The sequence below is a fragment of the Anoplophora glabripennis genome, unplaced genomic scaffold (assembly GCF_000390285.2).
Source record: "Anoplophora glabripennis isolate ALB-LARVAE unplaced genomic scaffold, Agla_2.0 scaffold1629, whole genome shotgun sequence".
NCBI classification, from domain to species: Eukaryota; Metazoa; Arthropoda; class Insecta; order Coleoptera; family Cerambycidae; genus Anoplophora; species Anoplophora glabripennis.
The window spans coordinates 18,738-43,772 of record NW_019417716.1 but is presented as its reverse complement, the minus strand read 5'-3'; the positions used below and the strand labels follow the sequence as shown (position 1 = coordinate 43,772).

General features: G+C 31.4%; 1 protein-coding gene across 1 annotated transcript in view; it reads right to left on the bottom strand.

The window, feature by feature from the left end:
• Positions 1-1,616: 1,616 nt before the first annotated feature.
• The window catches only part of LOC108915533 (protein Wnt-6), a gene marked incomplete at both ends in the record, with an annotated part of 26,623 nt that continues 3,204 nt past the window's right edge, over positions 1,617-25,035 (bottom strand). Inside the window, 1 exon segment of the mRNA XM_018721590.1 lies at positions 1,617-1,909. Within this exon segment, the coding sequence (XP_018577106.1) occupies positions 1,617-1,909 (293 nt within the window).

Sequence of the window (25,035 nt, the reverse complement as noted above, 5' to 3'; positions counted from 1 at the left end):
ACTATAAAGATTTAATTTTCAGACTAATTATGACAAAATCGGATACCGATATCTTTTTATATAACATCTGTAAGTGTAATACGTCAGTTAAAACTTACACAAATATTGCAACTTCACAAAGATCTCACACATCACTGTCGTGGTATATTCTAAAGTTCTAACAAGTATCAGTTTACAATACTGTACCTAGCAACATAAAATGATTATTTTGAATATGATCCACCCATCGCAGATCTATGTAACTGCTATGCATTGTAGCTTAAGACTCACTGATTATACGTGATTTTTTTGGTTAGTGTATCTCGAGAAATAGCCACAAAAAACTGTTCTTACTGTTTATATAGTTGAAAAACTATGAAAAAAATATGCAAGATAATTCTTATCAGTAGCTTTCATATGCCGTTGGATTTATTCAAATATCTAACATAGTTTTATAGAAAAATGATTTTGAAGTTAAGGGTTGCAACCCCATTTTTTTTAAATGAGCAAATGAGCTCTGATAATTGGTCAAAAGTTATTTCTATCAACAAGCAACACATTGAAGACACCATTGTTAAAAAACACGCCAGTGTAGGTTTCAAGTGGAAACCCGATGAGACTCTTTATATTGAGGGTAAAAAACAAATGTACACTGGAAAGTTAACACCCAGCTACACTAGAGAGACAAAATGAGGGCTAACTGGGAAGAACTTACAAATATTTTAATACTATTTTAGGTAGATCAATTATATTCTATTATTATTTTATTCGAGTACTGTACAATCCTTCAAGTAAACACAAATTATACGAACATTCCCTCAAAGTTCTCGAAGAATATCATCACCAAACAGTAACTAGAGATATGACAGACATATTGCTGAATTCGTAATTTGTGAAACATGTAAAAAATATAGGGTTATGTTTAATAATCCCTGCCTGTTCCCCCGAAAATGTCAGTAGAAGAAATAGGAAACAATTCTTCTATCATTACTCGATAGAACACCATTCAAGAATACCGATTAATGAGTTCCTTCTACTCCATATAATTCAAGAATAAAGGCCCAGGCAACTTTTATTAAAACCATATTTTTTTTATAAATTTTACAATTGCAGAGTTACAGAAGAATCCCTCTTAGGTGGAACACCCTGTAGAGTTTAGACTATACTTCTGGTGAGTATATCTGCCATTTAGGCAAAATGTAGTATCTACAGAGTGTTTCCGTTAAGGTGGGCACCCGATCGTAGAAATCTTATTTTAATCACTTTAAAAATTCTTTATTTATGGTAAACTGAACAAATAAATATCATTAAAATTAATCATAATAGGCCTAAATGGTGCCAAAACAAAATTGAATGAACAAAAAAGAGAAAAAGTTTTTGTAATATATCAAAATCAAAGAATCTTTTCATAATTAAATAACCTCCGTTTTGGTTTCCACGTCGTTGGTTTAGATTTCTTGAGATGAAGAAACTCTCATTCGACCAAGAAGACCAAATAGACAATATAGCAACAGATCGGAACGAAAGTCTGCAAATCGAGCTAAAAATATCTATGACTTTGTGCCCACCATAATTCGGTACATGTTTGCAATTATCAAATCTTAAAAATTAATATAAAATCAATTAAGGATACTTACCAGCCTTCCGGCAACATAATTATGTAATTTCACTAAGGTTTTCATATCACTTCTCTTCTTATATCTCGTATCTAAGAAGTCCTTCGATTTCTTGATACCGAATTCTATATTTTCGCCGCAACCATCCCATTCCCATTCGCCTTCTGGTAGTGGTGGGCCTTTTTTCTTCTGCTTTCTCTTTTTTCTTTTATCACAGGAACAACCAATCTGCTCTCCTTTCGTGCACGCCCTTGTAACCTGGAAGGTTATCCCGGCAGCTATAATCGCATTCACGAAACCAGTCTCTCTTGTATCTGCAACAACAGGAAATTTACAATAATATATTGTTATTAGTTGTTATAGTAATAATTTGTTTCAGTTTTTTTGCATATTTTGTTAGCCATGTATTCATGGTTTTAAACTTAAATGTGTATTATAAAGCCCCTCATAAATTGCGACGAATTATAATTTGAGCCGTAATTCCGTAGTGGATACTCTCAGCTAAATACATATTATTTTGGATTGATTTTATAAATTCCTATACATATATATATTTATTTTAAAAATTCCATAAATAAATTTACATACACTTAGTGAAGAGGCGTTGAAAACTTATACCTAATTCGTCGTCAGTGTAACCAAGCGAGGTATCTCATTTCAACAAACTTTGCAGGAATAAGTTTTAAAGATAAAGTAAATTGAAAATTTAATTAGTGTATTAGCCGAAGATAAACGAGAGTTATTCAGTATTTAGGTGTGTTTTGGTTTTAAACAAAAACTAAACTCCTGGACAAAATTAACGTACCACTAACATTTTTTAGAAACATTCAGATATAATGATTACTTTCAGTCTACTAACTGATTTACAAGTAGGCTTTGGACCTCCTTTGACATTTCAAGTACTTACTGTTTTGTTTTAAAATTACGAACGTCAATTAATCACGTTGGATCCCAATTGATATAAAATCTATCTCATCACATACGTGTTTTAATGTTTATTTAGAAGTGTTTAAAAGTAGAAAAATCACAATAGAAATTTATCGGTGGAGGAAGCAGTACGGTCAACAATTCTGCTTGATGAGGGATATTCGATACGTAATGTTGAAATATCGTCTCGAACAAATTAGAAGGCGTTTAAATTAAGGGGAATAAAAGAGCAGGATACCGGCAAAAAAACATTACGTACCTACCAGGTAGCGTTGAACTCAGAAATCATCAATATTGATCTATTAATGATTGGAAGAAGGTTTTATTCTCTGACGAACCGAGGATTAGCTTAAAATCAGCCGATGGATCTGAGCGTGTCTGGTGAAGGGAAGGAGAGAGATTTGCAAGTTGCAATATTTCTCCAAAGGTTCTGTTTGGTGGTGACTCTGTAAATGTTTCGGAGGTGGGGGGAGATCTGCTTCGACGCTCGTACAGAGTTGATCCCTATCGTATCTTTGAATGCGAATAATTACCTTGAAAACATCGTAATGTCATTTGATTTTTTGTGGGTCGTAATTTTTTTTCATGCAAGACAATGCACGTCCCCACATAGCTGGACAGGTTATTGACCACCTGCATGCTGTTAATATTCCGTTAACGGAATGGCCACCTTACGGTCCCGACCTCAACCCTATTGAGTATTTATAGGACCATCCTAAACAGAAGGTCCGAGGTCGTAAACTTCCACCTGTCAACCACAATCAACTGGTGGTTACTGTTACTGAAGAATGGGAGAATATTCCCCAGAATATCATTGAAAATTTAATTGCTAGCACGCCAAGGCGTATGAATGCAGTAATTAGGGGCAGAGGAGGACCTACCAGGTACTAACGTCACATTGGATCCATTATTTCTATTGGTTTCGATTTCTTAAATGTTTTTTATTTCGATTATCATTTGCATATCTAATTAATATTCAACAAAAAAGTATTTAATGATCTTTCTCAAGTAATTATATAAACTCATATTTGTAAGTTTTCTTTATAATTTAGCTTAATATTCATTTCATTTATTAGTTTATTAAAGTAGCGTGTTAATTTTTTTCCAGGAGTTTATTTATCCAATTGGGAAAATATTGTTTTTATAATTACATATCAATTTATTTTTCTTAATAGTCACCATCATATGTTAACGTTTTTCTTTAGGTGAGACGAGCTATTGTATTTGTAGAACGCTCCAATTTGGTCACTATTTTCCATAAATAAATTTTTTAGATTTCTGAACAAAAGAAAATCACTTGGTACATCCGAACTATATATACGTCAGAGCATCCATAATAATTTATGTATAATTATATCTCATCCACACTTATTTTAAATGTTACGTCTCAATCTTCGAGGAATCTGACAATAATTTGTGTGCAGTATTTATTTTATTCTGACATGCGTATTTTAAATAAATTAAAAATATATAAAAAGGATATTTAGGCGGGGATATGATTGAATTTTTGAAATATACTCCTTGAAATATTAAAAAAATGCCATATTCTTTATAATTGTATTTTCTTATGTCTTAAACAATATATTTAATAGTTTTTTTGTCATTATTTTTGTGTGCTATTTTAAACCTTATCAGCGCACGATTTTGATCCAAGTAAATTGGCCCCAATCCTACCTAGATGTAATCTCTCTGTCCAAGTGAACTCTTGGCACAAATCAAGTAGCATTAGATCAAAAAGACCCTGGAGGTCGTCCAAGACCTGTTGATGTCGGCATCTTGCCAAACTGCTTTACTCGAACGACCTTGGAAATGGCATAGTACTCTGAGAATACAAAACTATAATCTAAAGCCTGTCTGCTCAAATTATCCGTTCGAGGATTATTATAATTTTGATATCAATAATAAATATTGCAAATGTCTGTCATCTAATTGTGTTTTGCTTGCTGATCTTAAAATAACTATGTGTACACGTATTGAAGAAAAAGTTCCATTTGCGGTCTATGAGGTTATTAGTTATTTTTCTCTTTGTTTATGATTGAAGCAAATAGTTTTTGTGCAGAATTAATAGCGGAACTGGCAAATACTTACGATGCAAAATACTGACAAATGTTGACAAAATAAAATGACAATGATTATAGCAAATGATGTTGGTTATGTAAAAGAAGTTTAATGTTTTTAATGCGCTATTTAAAAAACTGAGAACAAATTTATTATTTTGTGATACGCAATTCAATTAGAGATACAAATGATAACATATTATTTTAATTTAATTCTTTCAAAACATCCTTTGAAGGTCCAAATACCTGCAAAAGAATTGTACTTAAAATAAAACACCTCTAAAGGTGTTTTATTTTAAGGTATATGGCTTCTATCTAAATAAAATAGAATATGCAATGGATTGTTGGCTTCAGCTTCTGTTCGAAAAGTGCAGCAAGGTTTGTGTTACACTGGATCAAAAAGCACCACCAAAAGACAGTTACAATCCTATCGAGGACGATATTGTCAATGCCGAATAGGAAATTTGGAATTTAGTAGATGATGATTTAACTAAGTATACTTAAGTATAAAGGGTTCGTGGTCAGCTACAATAAGATTAAATGTGCGCATTTGTAGCTGGTTCTAGCAAATGACCAATAACGCCAAGACATTTACAATCTTGTTCTCATAGACCAGGGTGGGCGGATCTGTCTTGAGGTGTATGTGAGAAGGGGCAAGCAAATTTTTTCTGGATTAACTTCAATACAACTCCCATAATAATAGTGTAGATCCTTAAATCTGGGCGAGGTCCGGAACATTTTCAAAATTGCAAAAATGTTTAAAAAATTAAAAAAATACCTATTTTATCTGAGTCTAGTACTTATATCTTGAAACCTATGCATCGTGGAAGAATATTGAACAGGAAAAAAGTTTTAGTATTAATTTTGCACAATATACTGCAAGTTAAAAATGTTTAAATTTATTACTGATGTTGCAAAATAGCAATAATTGATGAAAAAAGGGAAAAATAATCAGTTATAATATCACAAGAGCATAGAAAATATTCGATTATACTTCCGAGTCACGAGACGTATTCTGCGAAACACCACGACAGCGTAACTGGAGTGGTGTTTTAAGGATATACGTCGAGTGAGGAGGTTAGTATAATCGAATATTTTCGTTTGCTCGAGTGGTATTCGATACGATTATATAATTCAAAGCTTGAACCGAAGCGTTCCATTTTTTTTTTTGACGTTTATTGACAAATGTTGAAACTAACGTTACCATGACATAGTTCACATTGTTGGAAGAGGGGAAAACCAAAACGGTTATACCACGTCGTCAAGAGTATAATCGCTTATCAATACATAGTAACTACGTAAAATTTGTAATTGCTATTGGCTAAATTTCTAATGAATTATATAATCAAGTTTATTGGATAATTTTTTAAAAATATTTTAATTGCTCCGAGGGCATTCTAATTTTGATAAAAAAAAACTTTAGGGTATATTAAAACAACACACCAAATACCAAATTTTATTAAAATCGGTTATATAGTTTTCGCAAAATAATTTTTTGAAAAAAATTTTCGAATTTTCAAAATGTTGCACAGCCTCAAATCAAGCGTCTAGATACTTGAAAATTTTTTCGCATAGAAAAGACCGCTCATCCTTTCAAATGGTTTTTTGAAAAATTTAAATCAATTGATTAGGACAGCCACAGTAAATTTTTAAAGTTAACACTCTTTTTTTTATTTTTTAACAATTAGATTACATTTATCAATTTGCAATTAAGTATTTTTTTTTAAATTACAATTTTAAAGTACTATTTTTTCTTAATTTTATCTGTATTTAACAAAAAAATTCATATCCAAATAATTTTTTTTTGTTTAAACAAAAATTATTTAAATAATTGTAATAATTATAACTAAATACATTCATATTCAGAGTGTTGAAATATATACGTAAACAAATTTATTCATTGAAAAAATGCAATAGCATAGGGTAAAATATACAGTGTATTTAATGCATAAATAATAAACTTTGTTTATAACAAAATATGTGCAAATTAGACAGTTGGCNGAAAAAATGCAATAGCATAGAGTAAAATATACAGTATATTTAATGCATAAACAATAAACTTTGTTTATAACAAAATATGTGCAAATTAGACGGTAGGCATATTCGAATTCCTTGGCTCGCGAGACATCGGATTATAAAAAAGATCGAAATTGGTCCATTAGCAGCCGAGATAATGCAATTTTTTTCGTACCTTCGCATTTTGAACCTCCGAATTCGGTTTCGGAGCGAAAGCTCCCTCCCCCACTTTTTGTGTTTTGAGTCACTTTTTGTCCGTGCGAGCGACAGCTTTTCCGCTGATTTGTCTATGTTGCCGATAACTTATGGACATGAAAATTTTTTCCGGCGTAGAACTCGAGAAAGCGAAGCCACTGGATCAAAGATTATTGCTAAATTCTTATAAATTAACGGTAAATGCCAATAAACTTTGACGGCTTATATTTCGAGAACCAAGAAACGGAATTTAACTTTTTCTGTTTTTTAAAGAAGCGTCTTTCCGAGTACTTTAAAATAATAATTTTTGAAAAAAAATTAAATTGTAAATTGATAAATGTAATCTAATTGTTTAAAAATTAAAAAAAGAATGTTCTTTAAAAATTTACTGTGGCCGTCCTAATCAACCAATTTCAATTTTTAAAAACCATTTGAAAGGTTGAGCGGTCTTTTCAATGTGAAAAAAAATGTTCAAGTATCTAGGTGGTTTATTTTAGGATGTGCAACATTTTGAAAATTCGAAAATTTTTTTCAAAAAATTATTGCGAAAACTATAGAACCGACTTTAATGAAATTTTGTGTGTTGTTTTATTATACTCTAAAAGTTTTTTTTACCAAAATTAGAGTGCCCTTGGAGCAATTAAAATATTTTAAAAAATATCCAAAAAACTTGATTATTTTGCCTTTTTTTTATCAATTATTGCTATTTTGCAACATCGGTAATAAATTTAAACATTTTTAACTTACAGTATATTGTGCAAAATTCAATTCTAAAACTTTTTTCCTCTTCAATATTCTTCCGAAAGGCATAGGTTCTAATATATAAGTAAAAACTCAGATAAAATAGGTATTTTTTTAAATTTTTTAAACATTTTTGCAATTTTGAAAATGTTCCGGACCTCGCCCAGTTCTAGGGATCTATACTTATTATTATGTGAGTTGTACTGAAGGTATTCCAGCAAAAATTAGCTTGCCCCCTCTTACATCCGAGAAGTGGGATATTTCGACAGATCCGCCCTGGTCTACTCAAACGAGGCTATGTTTACAAACAACGGAATATTTAATTTCCATAATATGTAGCAGTAGTTTACATAAAAAATCTACACACATCGTATTAATTTTCAATACCGCGTCTCCACTGACGTTTGGTTGACTCTTGAAAAATATTTTGTGTTGTCAAACCGCCTCCCTAGACAACATTACTAACTTAATAGAAAATGATTTATCAGTTTTGCCTGAAGAAGTGCATTTCGATATACGTCAAGGAAAATGGGAACTTCTTTTGTCTTTTCCCGTACTATAATATTTAAATAGTGAATTTTCCATAGATGTACTGAGAAAATTATTATTAACTCATCTATAAGTTTAGGTTTGATTTGTTTCAATTTAAATTGCTTAATTGTTTATTAGCTATGTAGAATAAGTTTTATAATTTTACATTTAAATTATTACAAGTTTGGAAGTAGTTAGTTTAAATTAAATAAAGTACATCTTACACATTTCAAGACTATTTAATATTAAACTTTATGAATGGTAAATACTAAATAAACTATTACTGCTAAAAATGCACTGAAATAAATAAGAACAGGTTTTTTTAATATTAATATACATTCATTAGTTACCAGCAAATTTATTAAACGACTATAATTAAAAGGAAATTAACCTATTTAATAACTAGTTCATTTATCTTGTGCGTTGTTCTCATGCGCAAAGAGTAAAATAATGTTTACAACAAACAGCGCAGGTCCACAAATTACTAAAGCAAGCTCTTACAAGCTTGTCCATATCAACAATTAAAGTTATATATTACTATGTAGTTATTATATGCACTGAAAAAAGGATTTATTTGGACTAAATAAATATCGTTTGCCATGAACTAATCCTAATTTTGGATATTGCCTAGCATATATAGTGTGAAAAGTAACTAATAATAAGTTCAGAGTTTTGTAATAAATCTTATTTGAATGTTAATTTATTTTTACTGTAATATTACATTTCGCCTCTTTATTATTAATCTACATATTTTAAGATGTAGATGACATAAGATTATTAGAAATATATCTTAGCTTAATGTGAACTAACAGTTTTTCAGTGATTTCAGTTTAAGATTTTATTTCTGGAATATTTAACAAAAAATTAGTGTAGATCTTATTTAATTATTTATATTTTTGAGTTAAAGTTGTCTTTAAAAATAATTTTCGAGTTTGTAAACACCTTGTATGTGAATATTTGTGTTACCACTGAAGTTCGACAATTTCAGAACCGTTTTATTTTTGAATTTTTATCATAAATTATCATCTTCAATATAAATCGTGCATATTTTGGTACCTATATTTAGTTTGACTAATGTGCAATACTACAAATTATTTTATCTAATCGTCTAACTACAAACATTGGGAATATAAGTCCGAGTAACTTTTTTATCACTCAGAATTTAATATTACCCGACGTCGCAACTAAAATTTAACCTTCACTTTATCAATTCGAAGTATTTAAAGGCTATGAAAAAGTTGGAATTTCGTCTGCTTAAGGAATGTGAAATAGTCCAACAAAAGTATATGTGAGGCGGAATGTTTAGGCGATAAATACCTAGCAGTAATTGGGTAATTATATATGGGGATAAAAATATTTAAGCAAAAAGAAAGCCTGAAAGATCATAACTTGAGAACAAAGTATGTTGTAATTGTTTAACACGAGCAGTTACTCATAATAAGTTTTATTGTATTCCTTGTACATATTATTCTCCTCAAACTTTTCAGTATTAAAGCAGAAAAATTAAAAAGTAAACACGTAAACATATTTTACGATTGCAGTTTATATAGTGTGAGTACGTATAAGCACTATTAGCACATTTACAAATGTAAATTGCAGTAGCTACAGAAAGTAATAAAAATATCAGTATACAATAGAAACATTTACAAATAGACAATGCGCAGTTGGATACCGGGCGATGTGTATTTTCTTAGTAACAATAAGGAAAGACTGCCTCCTGTCAAAATATTTATTTATGTTTCCTTCAGTATCAATACTAACATTATGCAACTATATTCTAAATATATATTGAAAAAAATCAACAGACGCCATGGTTCCAATTGACAATCAGAATTTAAATTTTATTGATGGTTCCTCATTCATTTAGAGATACCTTTTCAAACAATTTTTCTTCGAGTTTATCTTCTCTTTATAGGAGTGAAATTAATTATGTAAATTATGCATAATTATTTATGAATGCTAAATTAAAAGGCTTATAGGAATAAATTAAAATAAAAAATGGTACATTATGATCAAAATTTGACATTTTGTTTCTAAGCTTAACTGTAGGAAGGAAACTCCAAAATAAACTGTATAGGAAATTGAAAATAAACAAATCATACTGATAGTTTAAGAAAACGTCTATAAGATATAGGAATGACAATTAAAATGAATATAAATTCATACGAAGCAGACAGAAGACAAAAGTAACGAGATTATTAGTAAATGCAGTGCGATTTATTATAATTATTTGCATTAAATGCAGCAGTTACTTGTTTGCTTGGACACTTATTATTTTTTTTGAGAAAGGTACAGTTTCAAATATGCTATACCGAATAAGAATAACTTCTGTGAATTTTAAGTTACAAACGTTAATTTCTTTTGCGTTATAGCATGACATCGTACCTATGCCTTTTCACAAACACTCAGTGTTACTGGTCGTCTTTTTACAGAATTTACTTAACTGGCAATAGAATTCCTTAGAGTTCGGGTCCTATTTCGACGGAAATAGTAGAGTATTATTTATTGGGAGTACAACTGATGATTTCCTGTGTCCATTAATACTCAGAAAATCATGATCGAGAATATTGCAGACGTAGCGAAGGTAAGCATCCGGTGCTGAAGAAAAGAGAAGACAAAGTTAGAATTTTGATGATCTTTCATTTGTAAAGTGAAAGATGACTCTAGGTCTTTCCTACGCCGTGATGTTTTTAATTTGGTAAGACCTTTTTATGCCCTAACTCCCCAGACCGTTGAAATAAATAAAATCACGTGTTTACAGAATTTATTTTATTTTATAATAATAAACACTTTTATTTTCTGTTAAAAACCTTCTTCGAGTATAACTTTTTTGCGCCTGGAACACTAGGTGGTAAAACTATCACGTACAACCCAATTCAACCAATCTCCGATTTCTTTTAGAACACAAGCCCATTTAGTATGTTGCCTATGGTATTCCAATAGACTTGTCCGCTTTCCCTACAAGAACCAATCAATATTCGGTTTGCAACTTCGCTATAGCACCCTAATTAATTTAATCATCTCACCGATTTGTCTCCTAGCTTCTTCAAGATAGATGAGTTATTATAAGGAATCCTTTCAAATGAAACATACTGCTATCTCTCAAAATATCATGGTAATAAGCTCACTTGATTAGAGAAAATCTGTTTATATTTTTTCAGCTTTTCATTCTAAAACTCCCTAAATATCTTTGCATATCTTACTTCATATCCTGCATTTCACACACACAATCCTTTTTCATAAGGAAATACCAATTTTACTACTAAACACTCCTTCAACTTCTTAAAATCATCATAATTCTTGCATTTAGTCATTATCTAAGATTACGTTTAGATATAACCATACAAGTGGAATCAAATTATTATTAATATCACAGTTTAAATAAATTTATTCTATACTGAACCAAATGCGTTTGCTCCATTAACTGGAAATATTGACACATTCGGCTGTATGGTCGATATTACATTAAAGTGCCACCACTATTCAAATTATCGTTCCGATTCTTATTACTATCATTCGTACGATTTACCTTACGATCTTACTGTTAGTATTCATACTTTATTCGTTTACATTCATTTCTGAATAAGTGTAATCGTTTACAAACGGAACTGGCTGGTATAACCATAGCCGCTAAAGAAATCGCCCGTAGACATACATACTGCGGATAAAACCATTAGAATCTACACAGAAAATAGACAAACACCACTGATCTTACGTAATCAAGATAATGACAAGGTGTATATCATGACAAGTGTGGGAATGGTAGCCTCAGCTTCCAACAGCATATCTGTATGCTGGGTCAAGGGACACGAGCGGTGCAATGGCAATAAAGAAGCTGACAAGCTAACCAGGAGTGCATCGGGCCTCAATATTTTTGGATCCGGTCTCTTTAGTGTGCTTCCGCTGTCAGCACCCGCTGAAATTATCAAGGAAAACACCCACACAGAATTTATGAAACGGTGGGATGATACAAATAGGAGTTCTTAGAATACCATAGCAAGGATACAGACAAAAACTAGCTGACCATGTCTAGGTGAAATCTTCGCCTGGTGACACTGTTGGCTAAGGAAGCACCTTTACAACACGAGAAAGTGTGAAACACCTATTTATAGGGGCTGTGAATTGGAAGACGAGACAGTACTACATGCGCTATGCAAATGCACTGTTGTCTCGTCAACAAGAGAATCCATGTTGGGAGAGCGTTGGCCTTCTATGGCCTATATTAGAGAGATCCCCCTGAGCAAAACGTCACCAACAGCTCAGGTGGCCTCCTAACGGGAGGAAGTACTAGGGGCGCAATGGGACATAAATGCTGTAGCTTTTTAAGCTACCCTCCCTAGAGTTCCAGATTCCAGAAGTGTTATCGATTTTGCACAAAAACTGCTGTGCCTTATCTATTGTACCCAAATCTAAACCAGAAATACCTCTTTGTACTTTAAGCTATGATATCAATAGTTTTTTTTCATACAAAAAGAATTATACTGTATTACAATTTGTTGAGATAGATCAGATCCAAGGACATTTAAATAAAGGGGACTTATTTATTTACATTTCTAGATGAAGCCTGGTCTATTCACAGTCTAATTGTATCATTGTTGTCAGCTGTATAATTATACTGGAAATGTACTTAATATTTTTATCGCAATTTTCATCACAATTGTGAAAATTATTATTATAGGATAGTATTATTAAGTTATGCATACAATATTGTTAAATTCTGTACATATTAAACTATTTTTCATTTTTCATATTTGCCATGTTTGAAGACTTGGCAACTACGCAATAATTTGTAGCGTGTTCCTCGTTCGTTCTGCCGTGGTTGGCAGAATATGGCGTCTCTTGTTAGAAAATAGTTGTGATTTTAGTAAGTGAAACGTGATTAGTGTTTATACATGTATTTTGGATAAACTTTTAAGGTGTGTATATGGTTAGACAGTGCAGAATTTGTAAGAAATTGGATTATAAACATCCACATCAGCTATCCTTCCACAGGTAAGCGTGCTTGAAGGTGACTTTGGAATGTATACGCAACTGTGGCCATTGTCGTGCGTGTGGGTAACTTTTATTTGAATAACGGTAAAATTTTATAAAACTGACTTGTATTTTTTTAAAATTTTTGCTGAAATAGTAAGAGAACAATAATATGAACCACGTTTGGCCATTAAAATCAAAGGAAAATGCTGCACCACAAATAAGTTACAGACATACATACATATTTAATATATTTATAGGTATTTCAATGTTATCCCTTATACCCAACGTTACAAATTTTAATCATTCATCATTTTCATTTTCCTCTACGACAAAAACCTTTTAATAAAAACTGAATAAATACAACAGCAAAAATATGGTGGTGGTTCACTTATACATAAAAATACCGAAGATGGTATTTGGAATATATTTTTACATCTCACTGAAAATTTGTCTCAGTATTCTAAAAGTGAAATGTGAACGTTTTTAGGATGCTTGGGGACGGTGCAACAAGAAAGAAATGGTTACAGTTATTGGGATTCCAAGAAGTTATAAAATTATTATATATATTTATTATAAAAATACTGAGTAGCTGTTGAAATATATTGACTTAGGACTATAAAATATTTTATTTTGACCCATCCAAAATGTACGACATTGGAGATGTAATCGCGCGCATCAGTTGGATGAAAATAAAGCCCTCTGCTTTCCCCTTGTCTAGCTTCACCCAACATATGAGATAGACTGTGACATGCATAGTCCCCTTTATTTAAATGTCCTTGATCAGATCACTTTTATTATGGAAATTACTGTAGGTACTGCTGAAATAACATACCTATCCCATTCATTTACCCCGCTAAGCAATCCATATGTATTTTGACGAGCTGAATCCGAATTCATCGTTAGTTTTGCTAAAGCATACACAGGATTTGAGTAAATCAGCAAAAAAAATACTTGGACCGGATAGAGCACTAATCTTATGTATGTTAATACACACTAGACAGTCTTTCTTTCGAATTTTAAACGGTGAAACATCGCTCATCGTAATGGAAGAATTTTAGCTTTATATTTTAATAAGTGATCAGTTGTTGGGGCATAGCTCCAACAAATTGGTCACCAAAAGAATTCGTAATTAAGTTATTTGAGTAAAATTGTAGGAAAACTGAAAAATTGCTAGAAAATTACGACATTGAAATTTTCATTGAATTAATAAAATTATTTGAATTGGTCCAAGTCTTATTACAAATATTTTGATGCGTTGAACGTGAATTTTATACTCATTACGTTTCTTGACTCCTATACATTTAAATTCACCCCCCTGATTCTTGCTATAATCACATAAGTTTTCAGGGATGCGATTCAAGTAGTATCATTTTTGCTACAATAGTATCATACTACTGGGTTCCGTGGTTCCTAAAAAGTTACGAAAACTCAGTAACGCTGTTCTTTGTATATGCCATTATTATTATGACATATTCATTGTAAAATATTTTTCGGACTTGAGGTCCGCCGAAAATGCTTTCTTTTGCATCACTTAAATTGACTAGTTTTGTGTTTGTATTGGAAACAATTTCCATTTTTATCCAAAGCTTTCAGAAATGGTTTCATCAGACCAAGTTTTACGTGTAGCGGAGGAAGCGGTTTTTTTTGAAGGGCCAATCAAAGGTTGCTCTATAACATTGAGTATTTTTGAGTTGAATGATTCTCTTGTAGGCCATTGTTTCTTTTTGTAGTTATTGTTTCGGTCTCTACTATCCCAAAGACACAGGAAGCAGGAAAATATAATCAGAAAAAAAAGAGCATTCCAAAAAAAATATATAGGATTACCCAGTTGAAAAGCGCAAAACCACATTCAATTGCTCTTTATACATTTCTTTGAAGCAGAAAGAAGGAAAGAATAAATTGGGATATTAAAATTGTAAATGCAAAAGTGGTTAAATGGATGATTTTTCGGAAATATGCATTAATTATTGTCTATTTAATAAACAAATTATTCTATCTCGATTCCATCTGTACATTGTGAATGCATTTAATAACAACCTGGTTAATTGCAACTTTGTCGAGTTTGTCGATGATAAAAACGCTAATGCTCTCGAAGGGGCAAATCTTTCCGATCTAAACGATCGATCTCGGTGCATTTAACGACACCGTGTCCGACTCATCATGTGTTCCAGCTTTCATGAATCGCACCGAGGCATCTTTTGAGTGTCTCAATCAGATTCCCGCGACGATACCGACGGCTAAGGGAAATTGTCATTCAGGACTCCTCGAACTGATATCGATCTCCGCATAGCTCGCTGGATGATGGTAAATCACATTTGCAATTACTATATATACTAACAAGAACTGGTGCAAGCGACTGCTGTCCTTCTTCACGTTTTATGGAATAATCAGATAAAAATCTTCGAGAGGCGACGCGAAAACGCATCTTTTACATTAATAAATTCCAAACTTTTACTACTTTATTTTGTTTCAAAACCTGAATATACAGAAGTACATATAAAGTATATTTAGAACTCGAATAAATTTCCAAGTTAGTTTATATCCATTTTAAGCTATTGAATAATAAAGAGAATATATAAATTCCAATTGCGAACATATGTGTCTTAAAGGAAAGAGTTTTAAACATATAACATGACAAATTTTCAGTGAGTGATTCATTAGCAAAATAAACAGACGTTTACACAGATAACTTTCTTTTTTTTTGAAACGTTTTATGTGACCTTTCAATGATTAGAAGAAATTTAGTTTTTGGTCAAATATTCAAGAACATAGGTACAGGGCAATTTTTTTAAATCCTAACAGGCCAACTTTTTTATATGAAGTGATTAGACTAGTACTTCCAAATAAAAGTTGTAGGAAATAACTTAACTAACAACAATTTACAAATATTGCTTTCCGGTGTTGCCACATTTCTTCAGTAGCTACTAAAACAATATATTTTTTAAATGGCAACGCCGTATTTTTTTAACATAATTTGACAAATCTTCAAATTCTAAATAAAAAGTGTTAAGTCAAATTTCTTTATTGGAGTAGCCGTTTTAGAACAATCAGCAAAAACAACGAAAATAATCTGCAGTCGGCAGGAATTAAAAGAAGCTAACATTGCAATAATATGCCTTGGAAATTAAACAAAAATTATTTAGTTTGAAAGGAACCATCGTTATTGTGCTTTTGTTGTGGTATTTATATCTAACGGGCGCCTATCAACTGTGGTCGAGATTTCAGAAGCAATGTATAAGTGGTGCCATCTTCACGGCGCCATTCAAATTACTCGAAATGAATATACATTTAAACTCACTTAGTAATGAGGACTTTTACTCTGATTTAGGTACAAGTGCACCAAATACGAGTTTACGTGAAGAATTTATTTAAGGAGTACCAATATTTTAGTGAAATGCCCAATATTGAGTGAAAATGTACTCAATAATTTCACTCAATGAATTCACTCCGAGCTATTGCAATTGCACTACTATTGCTTTCACTCACACCGATTTATTTACAGTGTAATTTGAATGGCGCCGTGAAGATGGCACCACTTACATATTACTTCTGTAATCTCGACCACAGGTGAAAGGGGCTCGTTAGATGCTCCAGAAAAGCCTGGTCGCGTGGTCGCCGGGAGAACACGCCTTAGCCGGCGGCGGCGGGTCTGAGCTGGCGGGTCTCTGCCAGGACAGGAGGAGATCCCGCGAAGTTAATTAATTTCAACACTGTATATCCTAATTAATCATTTATGAGTGATTTATTTTTGCACTCAATATTTAGTTCATTAAAAATCAAGTCTGAGAAAAAAATGATTTAATAATAGTTAAATTTAAATCATATTAGAGTAAAAGTCAACTCTAAATTGGTTTTATATACTCAGAATAGGGTCAAAAGTCGCTCATAGATAGTTAGCAGAGATTTGAGTTGAGTTGAGTATTTGAGTAAAATTCATTCATTTCTGATGCAATAGTTTGACTCAGTTGTACTCTAACTAATAGAGTGAAAATTTCACTCAATCGGGTGTGGACAGAAATTGATACATTATTGAGTAAAATTGAGTGAAATTTGAGTGAAATTTGTTTATAATGTAGTAACAGTTTTAGTAGGGGTGTTTCGTCAGCCCTAGCAGCGGCGTAAAGAAAAAATTCAAAAAGTTGAATCTACCCGTACGGATCTTTTCCTTTAATTTTCTGCAATACTTAAAGTTGCTCCTAAGATTTAAAGGTTTTTGAACTATTAATTGTGAATTTCCTAAAAACAAGAACTCAAGAAATTCTCTTATTTAGCAAAAAGGCGATTTTATTTATCAAATATATTTTTTTAACAAACGTAATTGCCAGTCATATCTAATTCCTGAGAATGTCTCCAAGCTTACATATTAGTAGCTATTTGAGAGAATATCGCTGTATCAAGTTTGAAGTATACCTAGTGAGGTGATTTTTTTTAACCTAAAACTTTCTAATAAATCGAGAAATAAGCACTCTACGAAGAAAATGTTTTTAATCAAAATTTAATCATTACATGAAGGAAATACTTTAGTGCTACAAATAGTCCACTCCCTCCTCCTTGTAGGTGGGGCGGGGATAACTTCGAAATCTTAAGTAGGAACCCCTATTTTTTATTGCAGATTATGTAGTCTATGACTAAAAGTACGAAATTAATTTTTTTCGAGTTTGCAATACGTTTGCAATAAAAGATACCACGGTTTCACAGTATTGGTAAATAATAATCAAAACTAGTCTTAAAACTAATTTTATTTCTCAAATTACTGAAAAATGACTTGTCAAGAAACTACTAACCCAGAAATAGGCGTCCTTTTTAGGATACTTGGTCAAAGCGATTTCCTTCGCTTAAGACTTATTGGACTGCTTGATTAAATCTGCTTTCAAATCAAAGTACTTCTTTTTGTATTTTGTTTTAAAAATATCACAAATGTTTCATTATGTTTACATTCGTTTTTATGATAATAAAACTACAAAATAAACGTAGAAAGAAAGAAACAACTTTAGGAGACAAGAAATTTTAATCCAGGAATTAATTTTATCACTAGTGTATTTCCTTCATGGCATGATTAAATTTTATTAGGGACATTTTTATTGGCTGAGTGATTATTTTTCTAATTATTTGAAAGTTTCAAGTTAAAAAATCACCCTTTATACCTATGTATGGTCGGAAAATATGGTTCACGTCTAATTTTTTAAGAAATTATTTTAGGGAATAAATTCTATTTTTACTATTTTTTGTTTGCTTTAACTAGAGAAATAAGTACTAAACGTTCTTTTTTTATATACATTTTATTAATAGCATTATTTACTCTATTATAAAGCGGACTCGAATAAAGTCGACTTTTTTTTTCTACAAAAATCGTGGCAATGCTAGTTGGAACAAATACCCCACGTAGAATTTGTTTTCTGCATAGTTAGGAGATCTTTTGCATACGTTGATTTTTGGTATCAAACACTGTTTAACTTAATTTGACAGGAATTTTGAAATTTTGCCACTCACTCTTCGAGTTTTGAAATTGTAACAGAACATCATGCTTCCAACATTATTTTAACAAAAACTAAAGTTAGACCTAATATGTTCGTATGTCAGTACAGTAGGTATGTTGTCTTCTTAGTGTAATATATACTGTAAAAAAATCGGTGTGAGTGAATCCGTTGAGTGAAATTATTGAACACATTTCACTCAATATTGATCATCCTGACAATTCTACCCATTTACGTTATTCATTATAATATTTTTAAAAACATTAATCTTGTTATTTATAAAAATCTTACTTATTTGGTTGTTAATTATAATAGTATATTTCGACTTGTAATTTTTTTGTTTATCAATGTAACATGGAATCTTACGTTTTTCGAGTAATTAAAGTGTAAATTTTAATAAATAGCTCAAAATTGTACATAATGATTAAAAAAAAATTTCGGATTCTAGTTTTTTTCGTGTCTGCATTTCCTGAGAAAACTTACCAAGTAATGTATATTTTTTTTACACCATCAGAAAGTAGAGGTTTCAACGAAGAAAAAGCCCACCGACGTTTTTAAAAAGCAGATATTTTGACGTGAGAATTTTCGATTGAAAATTAGGGTGATTTTTCGATATTAAGTAAAAATAAGGTGAAAAAATAAATATTTCAAATCAAAAAAATTACAGCGTATTTGGGACATAAATAGGTAAGTTTTCACCAAATTTCGTGAAAAAAAATTTTTTTTTGTAAAAGATAAAAATAAAAAACCAAAAACTTGGTTATTTGAATTTTTCACATAAATTTTGAGGTTATGTGAAAAAAGTGTGAATACAAAAGTTGTAGATCTTTTTATTACCTACAACTTTGCTATTTAACTTTTTTCCATAAGACTTGTAGTTTTCCGGAAATCAAGGGAAACCATTTTTTACCCTTAAAAACCCACCCCCTTCCCCTTCCCGACCTCAGATCGCCCGTAAATTATTTTTCCTTTCAATTATGTTATATTCTCTTCCTTTTCCAATGGGTTTCATCCTACTATAATTTTTTTTCACTTTTTACCATTTTTGAAGGCTTAAGCACTGGTCTATTGTGATAATATTTGAATTAAAACTTGAGTACTTTCAGTCAAATATAGGCACCCGTTAAATAAATTCTGCAGGTAAAATCGTATTTGGTGCACACTTCAGAGTAAATGTCCTCATTATTGAGTGACCCCAACCCATTCTATGGTTGTCGTGGGTTGTCTTTGTCTGTTCCCATCATCCTCATTAGGTCAACTCGTGGCGTGGTGTATGGCATGTAGTGCTGGACAAGTATCCGTTAATCTGGTTATTTTGATGAAAAATATGTTTAAATGTTCTAGTTTGATTACAATAATTAAAAACAATCATATATTGAGTCTATTAATATTTGGTTAAATAAACGGATAGTTAAATTGTTACCTATACTTACTTATATATCTGTAACGTACAATATAGGTTATGGCAATCTATTTGTCCGATCAGTTAACCAATTCCTTTAATCAAGACCTAAAATATTGTCTCTAAAACAAATCTGCGCAGAAACCACTTTAACAGCTTACTTTTATTGCAATAGTTTCACTCATAAAATTTTAGTTGTGCTCATACTAATAGAATGAAAATTTCATTCAATCGAGTGTGGACAGTAATTGATATATTATTGAGTAAAATTGAGTGAATTTGATTGATTCTTTTATAGTGTATGTAATACATAAAATTTAAAAAAATCAGGTCCTAGTGTTAAGTTCCCCCTGTAATTTTTTCAGAGGTTTCAGCTTAGGCTATATAAATAGGTTTAGTTTTTGCAATACGTTAAATATTCATCGGTCTCTTCTGTTTTTTTTTTCTCATTACTTATCTGAAATCTCTATTAAAATTATTGAAAATTAAGTAAAGCTAATATTTTTCTTCTCTTCGGTAAAAAAAAAATGGGGCTGAGTTTCATTACTTTAAGCTTGTACTTTATACTTTCTCGATGCAAAAATATTACTTTTTAAATCACTTCCTATTAGAACCTCACGTTAGAAGTTTGTTTTATTTTAAATATGTAAAGACATGTGACAAGTGAATAAAAAGTTCGTGTTAGATTATGTAAAATCTATGAAATTACAGTAAAAGTCGTACCTAGTACTATATCCAAATGATTTGTGAAAATACTTTCTCTAACTGTCCTTATTGCAAAAATTATATTGAAAAGCTGATTAAAAAATATGTATACTAGAAATAAATAATTTTCACAAATGGTTATAAAACTACAACTGAACAAAGTTTTAGTGAAAATTCGCAAATCACTCTGTACATAAACCCACTAATTCTGACACGGGACTTTTTTAAGTATCTAGTTATCTAAGACCAAAATCTTTTCATGATTCCTCAATTTAAAATTACTCTCACTTATAGCAGACATTTAGCTGAGCACTACATCACTGGCTGTAAAGTGCAACATTTTCAAGATGACTAGAAAGCGCATAATAAAAGTTAATAAGTTAAGCACGCCGTTTCGTCGTTATCTTAAGTGGTTAACAGTGGAGCTGAAACAGAAAGATTTAAAAGCTTAGTGACAAGCTTCTCAATATTATCTGGAACCCGCTACCTGGATCTTATCAATGGGTACATCTCCTTTTCATAGCCTCCTATTAATTTACACCTCTATAATGTGACATCCTACTTGCAAATCTTGTCATTCCGTTTATAAGTAGCAGTGATGCTGCTGTTATTCGGCTTGTACAATATCAACACGTGGCAATTACTTGGCTGTATAAATATTTATATTATCACATAAAAAGTAACCAACCGTGACAAGACGTTTGGTAGATTTACGTCTACCGCTACCACAAAACTTAGGTTCTTGTAACAGTTGCAGAAAAAATTAATTATATTTTATGATGAGAATCGAAATTCAGTATCACAAACCTGTCATAAGATTATTACTTTTGAGGATAATGTATTCAGGTGCTAAAGCTATGATGTCCAGAATGTAAGACTTTTCAGCGATTATCAATGTTATCATGTTAGAATGTGAACAGACATCTTGTTTCGAGAAAAGTTGTAGTGATCTGTAGGTATATTGTGCTGCACATTTTTCATTATCAAGTTATATGTATGAATTTCGTTTAAAATTACAAATTTAGGCTTAGAGTACAATATTAGCTCTGTTCGAGGAGCCTCTCAAATTAATCCGGGATCAGTCAGAAGCAATCGTTTAGCTACTTCTTTTATGCTATGCTTGTAGGAAATAGCACAGAAAGTAGCTGGAGTAGCAACCTTATATGTATGAAATGCTCTCCAGCAGTTGTCATTTCTTCTTTTGTTGACCCTGGATTATTAAAAGTGGAGACAACATCTTGTAAATCCTTTCTGTTATACAGCAAAGTTACAGTTTGCCTCCTGCCTTTACCGAGAACATTTCCATTTTCCCGTCAGTGTGATGGTTTCGAAGAAAAACGTAAAAAACCGTAGTTAAGTACTGCCCGGGGTATCGATGATTAAAGCAGTCGGAACACATGTCATAGGCTACAAAACAGCGGCGAAACATTTTGGTGTTCCAAAAGGTACCCTTGTACATTATGTTAAAAACAAATCTTCTGAGCAAATAGTTTCTGGGACACTTGGTAGAAAGCCTACTTTGGAGAAATATATCGAGGATCAGTTAGTTCAATACTGCCTTTAGGAGAGACCTGCTATCACTGAAGAGATTTCAAATAATCCAGGTCGAAAAATAAATGATTCCAGTGACACTGAAGACGCTATAAATTGTCTACGCACATTCATTTCAGGAGATTTCAGTGACACAAGACGCTACAAATCAGCCACGTCCAGGAACTTCAAAAGATTCCACTGACACTGAACACGCTTCAAAAGCATGTCCGGAAAAGTAAAAAAGCTCAGTGCTGAAAGTGCAGCTTTGATTACGTTCTCTTCATATAAGTAAGACATGACAGTGAATTTAGATAAGAAACTAAAAAAGAAAATTCCACAAAAAACAGTCAAGTTGCAACAGCGAAGAAGTTCAAGTTTAATGCTTATAAAAAAGAGAAAACTGACAAGTTAAAGGATGCTAAGCAGTTAAAGAAGAAGAAGAAAATTGATTTAAGTGGTAGTTCGGCAGATGGGAGTGACATGGGAGTTGTTTTTGATGATGACAGTGATGGCGAAGAGAACTACGATGTAGAGTATCTGTTTTGCACAGGCCTGATTTCGGCAAACGAACAGTGGATTAAGTACACAGTCTATTAACGATGGGTCCATGAGGACTGCAGAAAATGGGGTCTAATGTAGAAAAAAAGAGAGAAAATAATTTACAATCAATGTTACTTTAAATGTATATCTATGGTCTCATATTAGAAGACGTTATCTTTTCAGTTATTTGTGATTTATTATTATTATTTTTAATAAAATAGAATTGTAAAAATATTCTTTTATTATTTATTTGTCAAAATCGACAACATGATTATTTAATAAAACTATTCATGTATGAACAATTTCTATTTTTTTCAAAATTGGTCTCATGTTAGGTTACTTTACCTTACAGGGTAACACAACTAAAGTACATGTTTCATGGAACTTGTTCGAAATGTGACAATACAACGAATATGCATTGAGAAATTATTATTACTATACAAAAGGAACGAAATAGTGACAGTCACCGCATAAAACTACTTTTACATAAAATATGGAGTGTGAATAATATTGCGTAAATTTCTGTTATAGATACCCTACGTATAAGTTTAAAATATGAAAAAAATCTCTAAAGAATAAGGAAAAAAACATAATCGCATAAGCGAAAAAAAGGCGATACCCATTTAAATGTGAACCTGTAAAGTTTTTTCCGAATATCTTCAAAATAATTCAGTTTGAAATTAGATGCTATTAACTTTAAAATTAAATTTTAATCAAAGACGTCAAAAACTGTATTTGTGGCCAATTTTTGTTCTAATTTTATATTATGAGATCTTTCACAGTCTAATAAAATACTGTAAACAATTATACAGAAAAAAACTTATCATAAAATAATAGATATTTTGATCGACTATTTGTTAGCATGCCTAGATATATGGTGACAGTGATACAGGGTGTTTACAAACTTGGAGAGGATTTTTTAATTTAGAGTAGAATGCATTAATAAGCATTTTCAGTACTAAAAAAAAAAGATAATAAAAATTGTTAATACGTATTGAGAACCTCTGGAATCGTACCTTACATAGAAAGAGGTGAATAATCGTCGATAACGCGTGTGTTTTATTGCTAAAATTTCAAGCAAAATTATTATTGAACAAATGTTTAAGTGAAGTCAGTAGTTTTAACTGCGATTTCTTTTTGTGAAATAACAGTCTGTCTGGGGTGTGTGTATGTGTTAATAAGTGCGAATAATAAACATAATAAAATGTATCAGTACAGTAACAATGGATTTAATGGATATGGTGTAGACATAAGCAGTCGCTGTTGAAAGTTGGAAGTTAACTACACATCTTTATGTACAGCGATTTGTATGAACATTTGTAAATAGAGCCGGCCGAGTTATTGAGAAAGTCAGCGGTTCTAAAAATGTTTCCTCATATTATCGTCACAAGTCAGTATATATAAAACAAATACATTCTATTAACAAAAAATATTTATGCCAATCGAATTCTAAAGTCTCAATTTATTTATTCCTTAAATAGCCTCACTATTCGTAACACCTTGTATTTACTTTACTTGACGAGAATTTTAAAATAATTTTTAGAATTGTACCCTTATAAATTAGATATTTTAATGAATGACAGAAAGTCTTCTAACATGTTGATTTATTTATTGGACCTTGAAATAAATACATGTCACGATTTGATAATTAATTAATTATATCTCATACAGAATCGTGCATTATTGTAATTTGATTTGAATAAAATCGAATTGGATTTTTAATTTTTCAACTTTAAACGTTACAACAATTGGGTTATTGGCTTTGAATATAATTTGATACCCGTATATATATCTTCTTGTCAGACGGTAGAGATGAGTCCGAGATGAGATTTGATAAAAAATCGAATTCCATAGTAAGGGCAAATGTTTACAGATTTGGAAATGGTCCGATCAGGTATGCGACTGCTGGCTATAAATCTACTGGCTGGGCCGTTGCCCACATTATCAGAGTAACTTTGTTCTTGTTTAAGGCTTTATTGGTAGACTCCGTTCCTTTAATATATATTTATGTTTACTGTATTCTACTACCACCTATAGTCTGTTTAGAAATGAAAGAGAGTAATAAAAGCTTATTATGTATGCAAATCGTAAATAAATGTAGTACTGGTGCTTATATTCAATATTTTTTTATTATGTATTTTCCGTATAGATGAGGTGTACTTTTAAAAAAACTTTGTGTGATCGGACTGTACTAAATTGTAGCAGGTAGCTAAAATTTAATCCCCGACAATCCGTCTTTGTCTATGCCGCTTCAATTTCTCGGTCCATTTCTCTTATAAGTAAACAATATAAAAACAGCATTTCAAAACATGAGGCTACTTTAAGCATCATAACCGGGTTAAGAG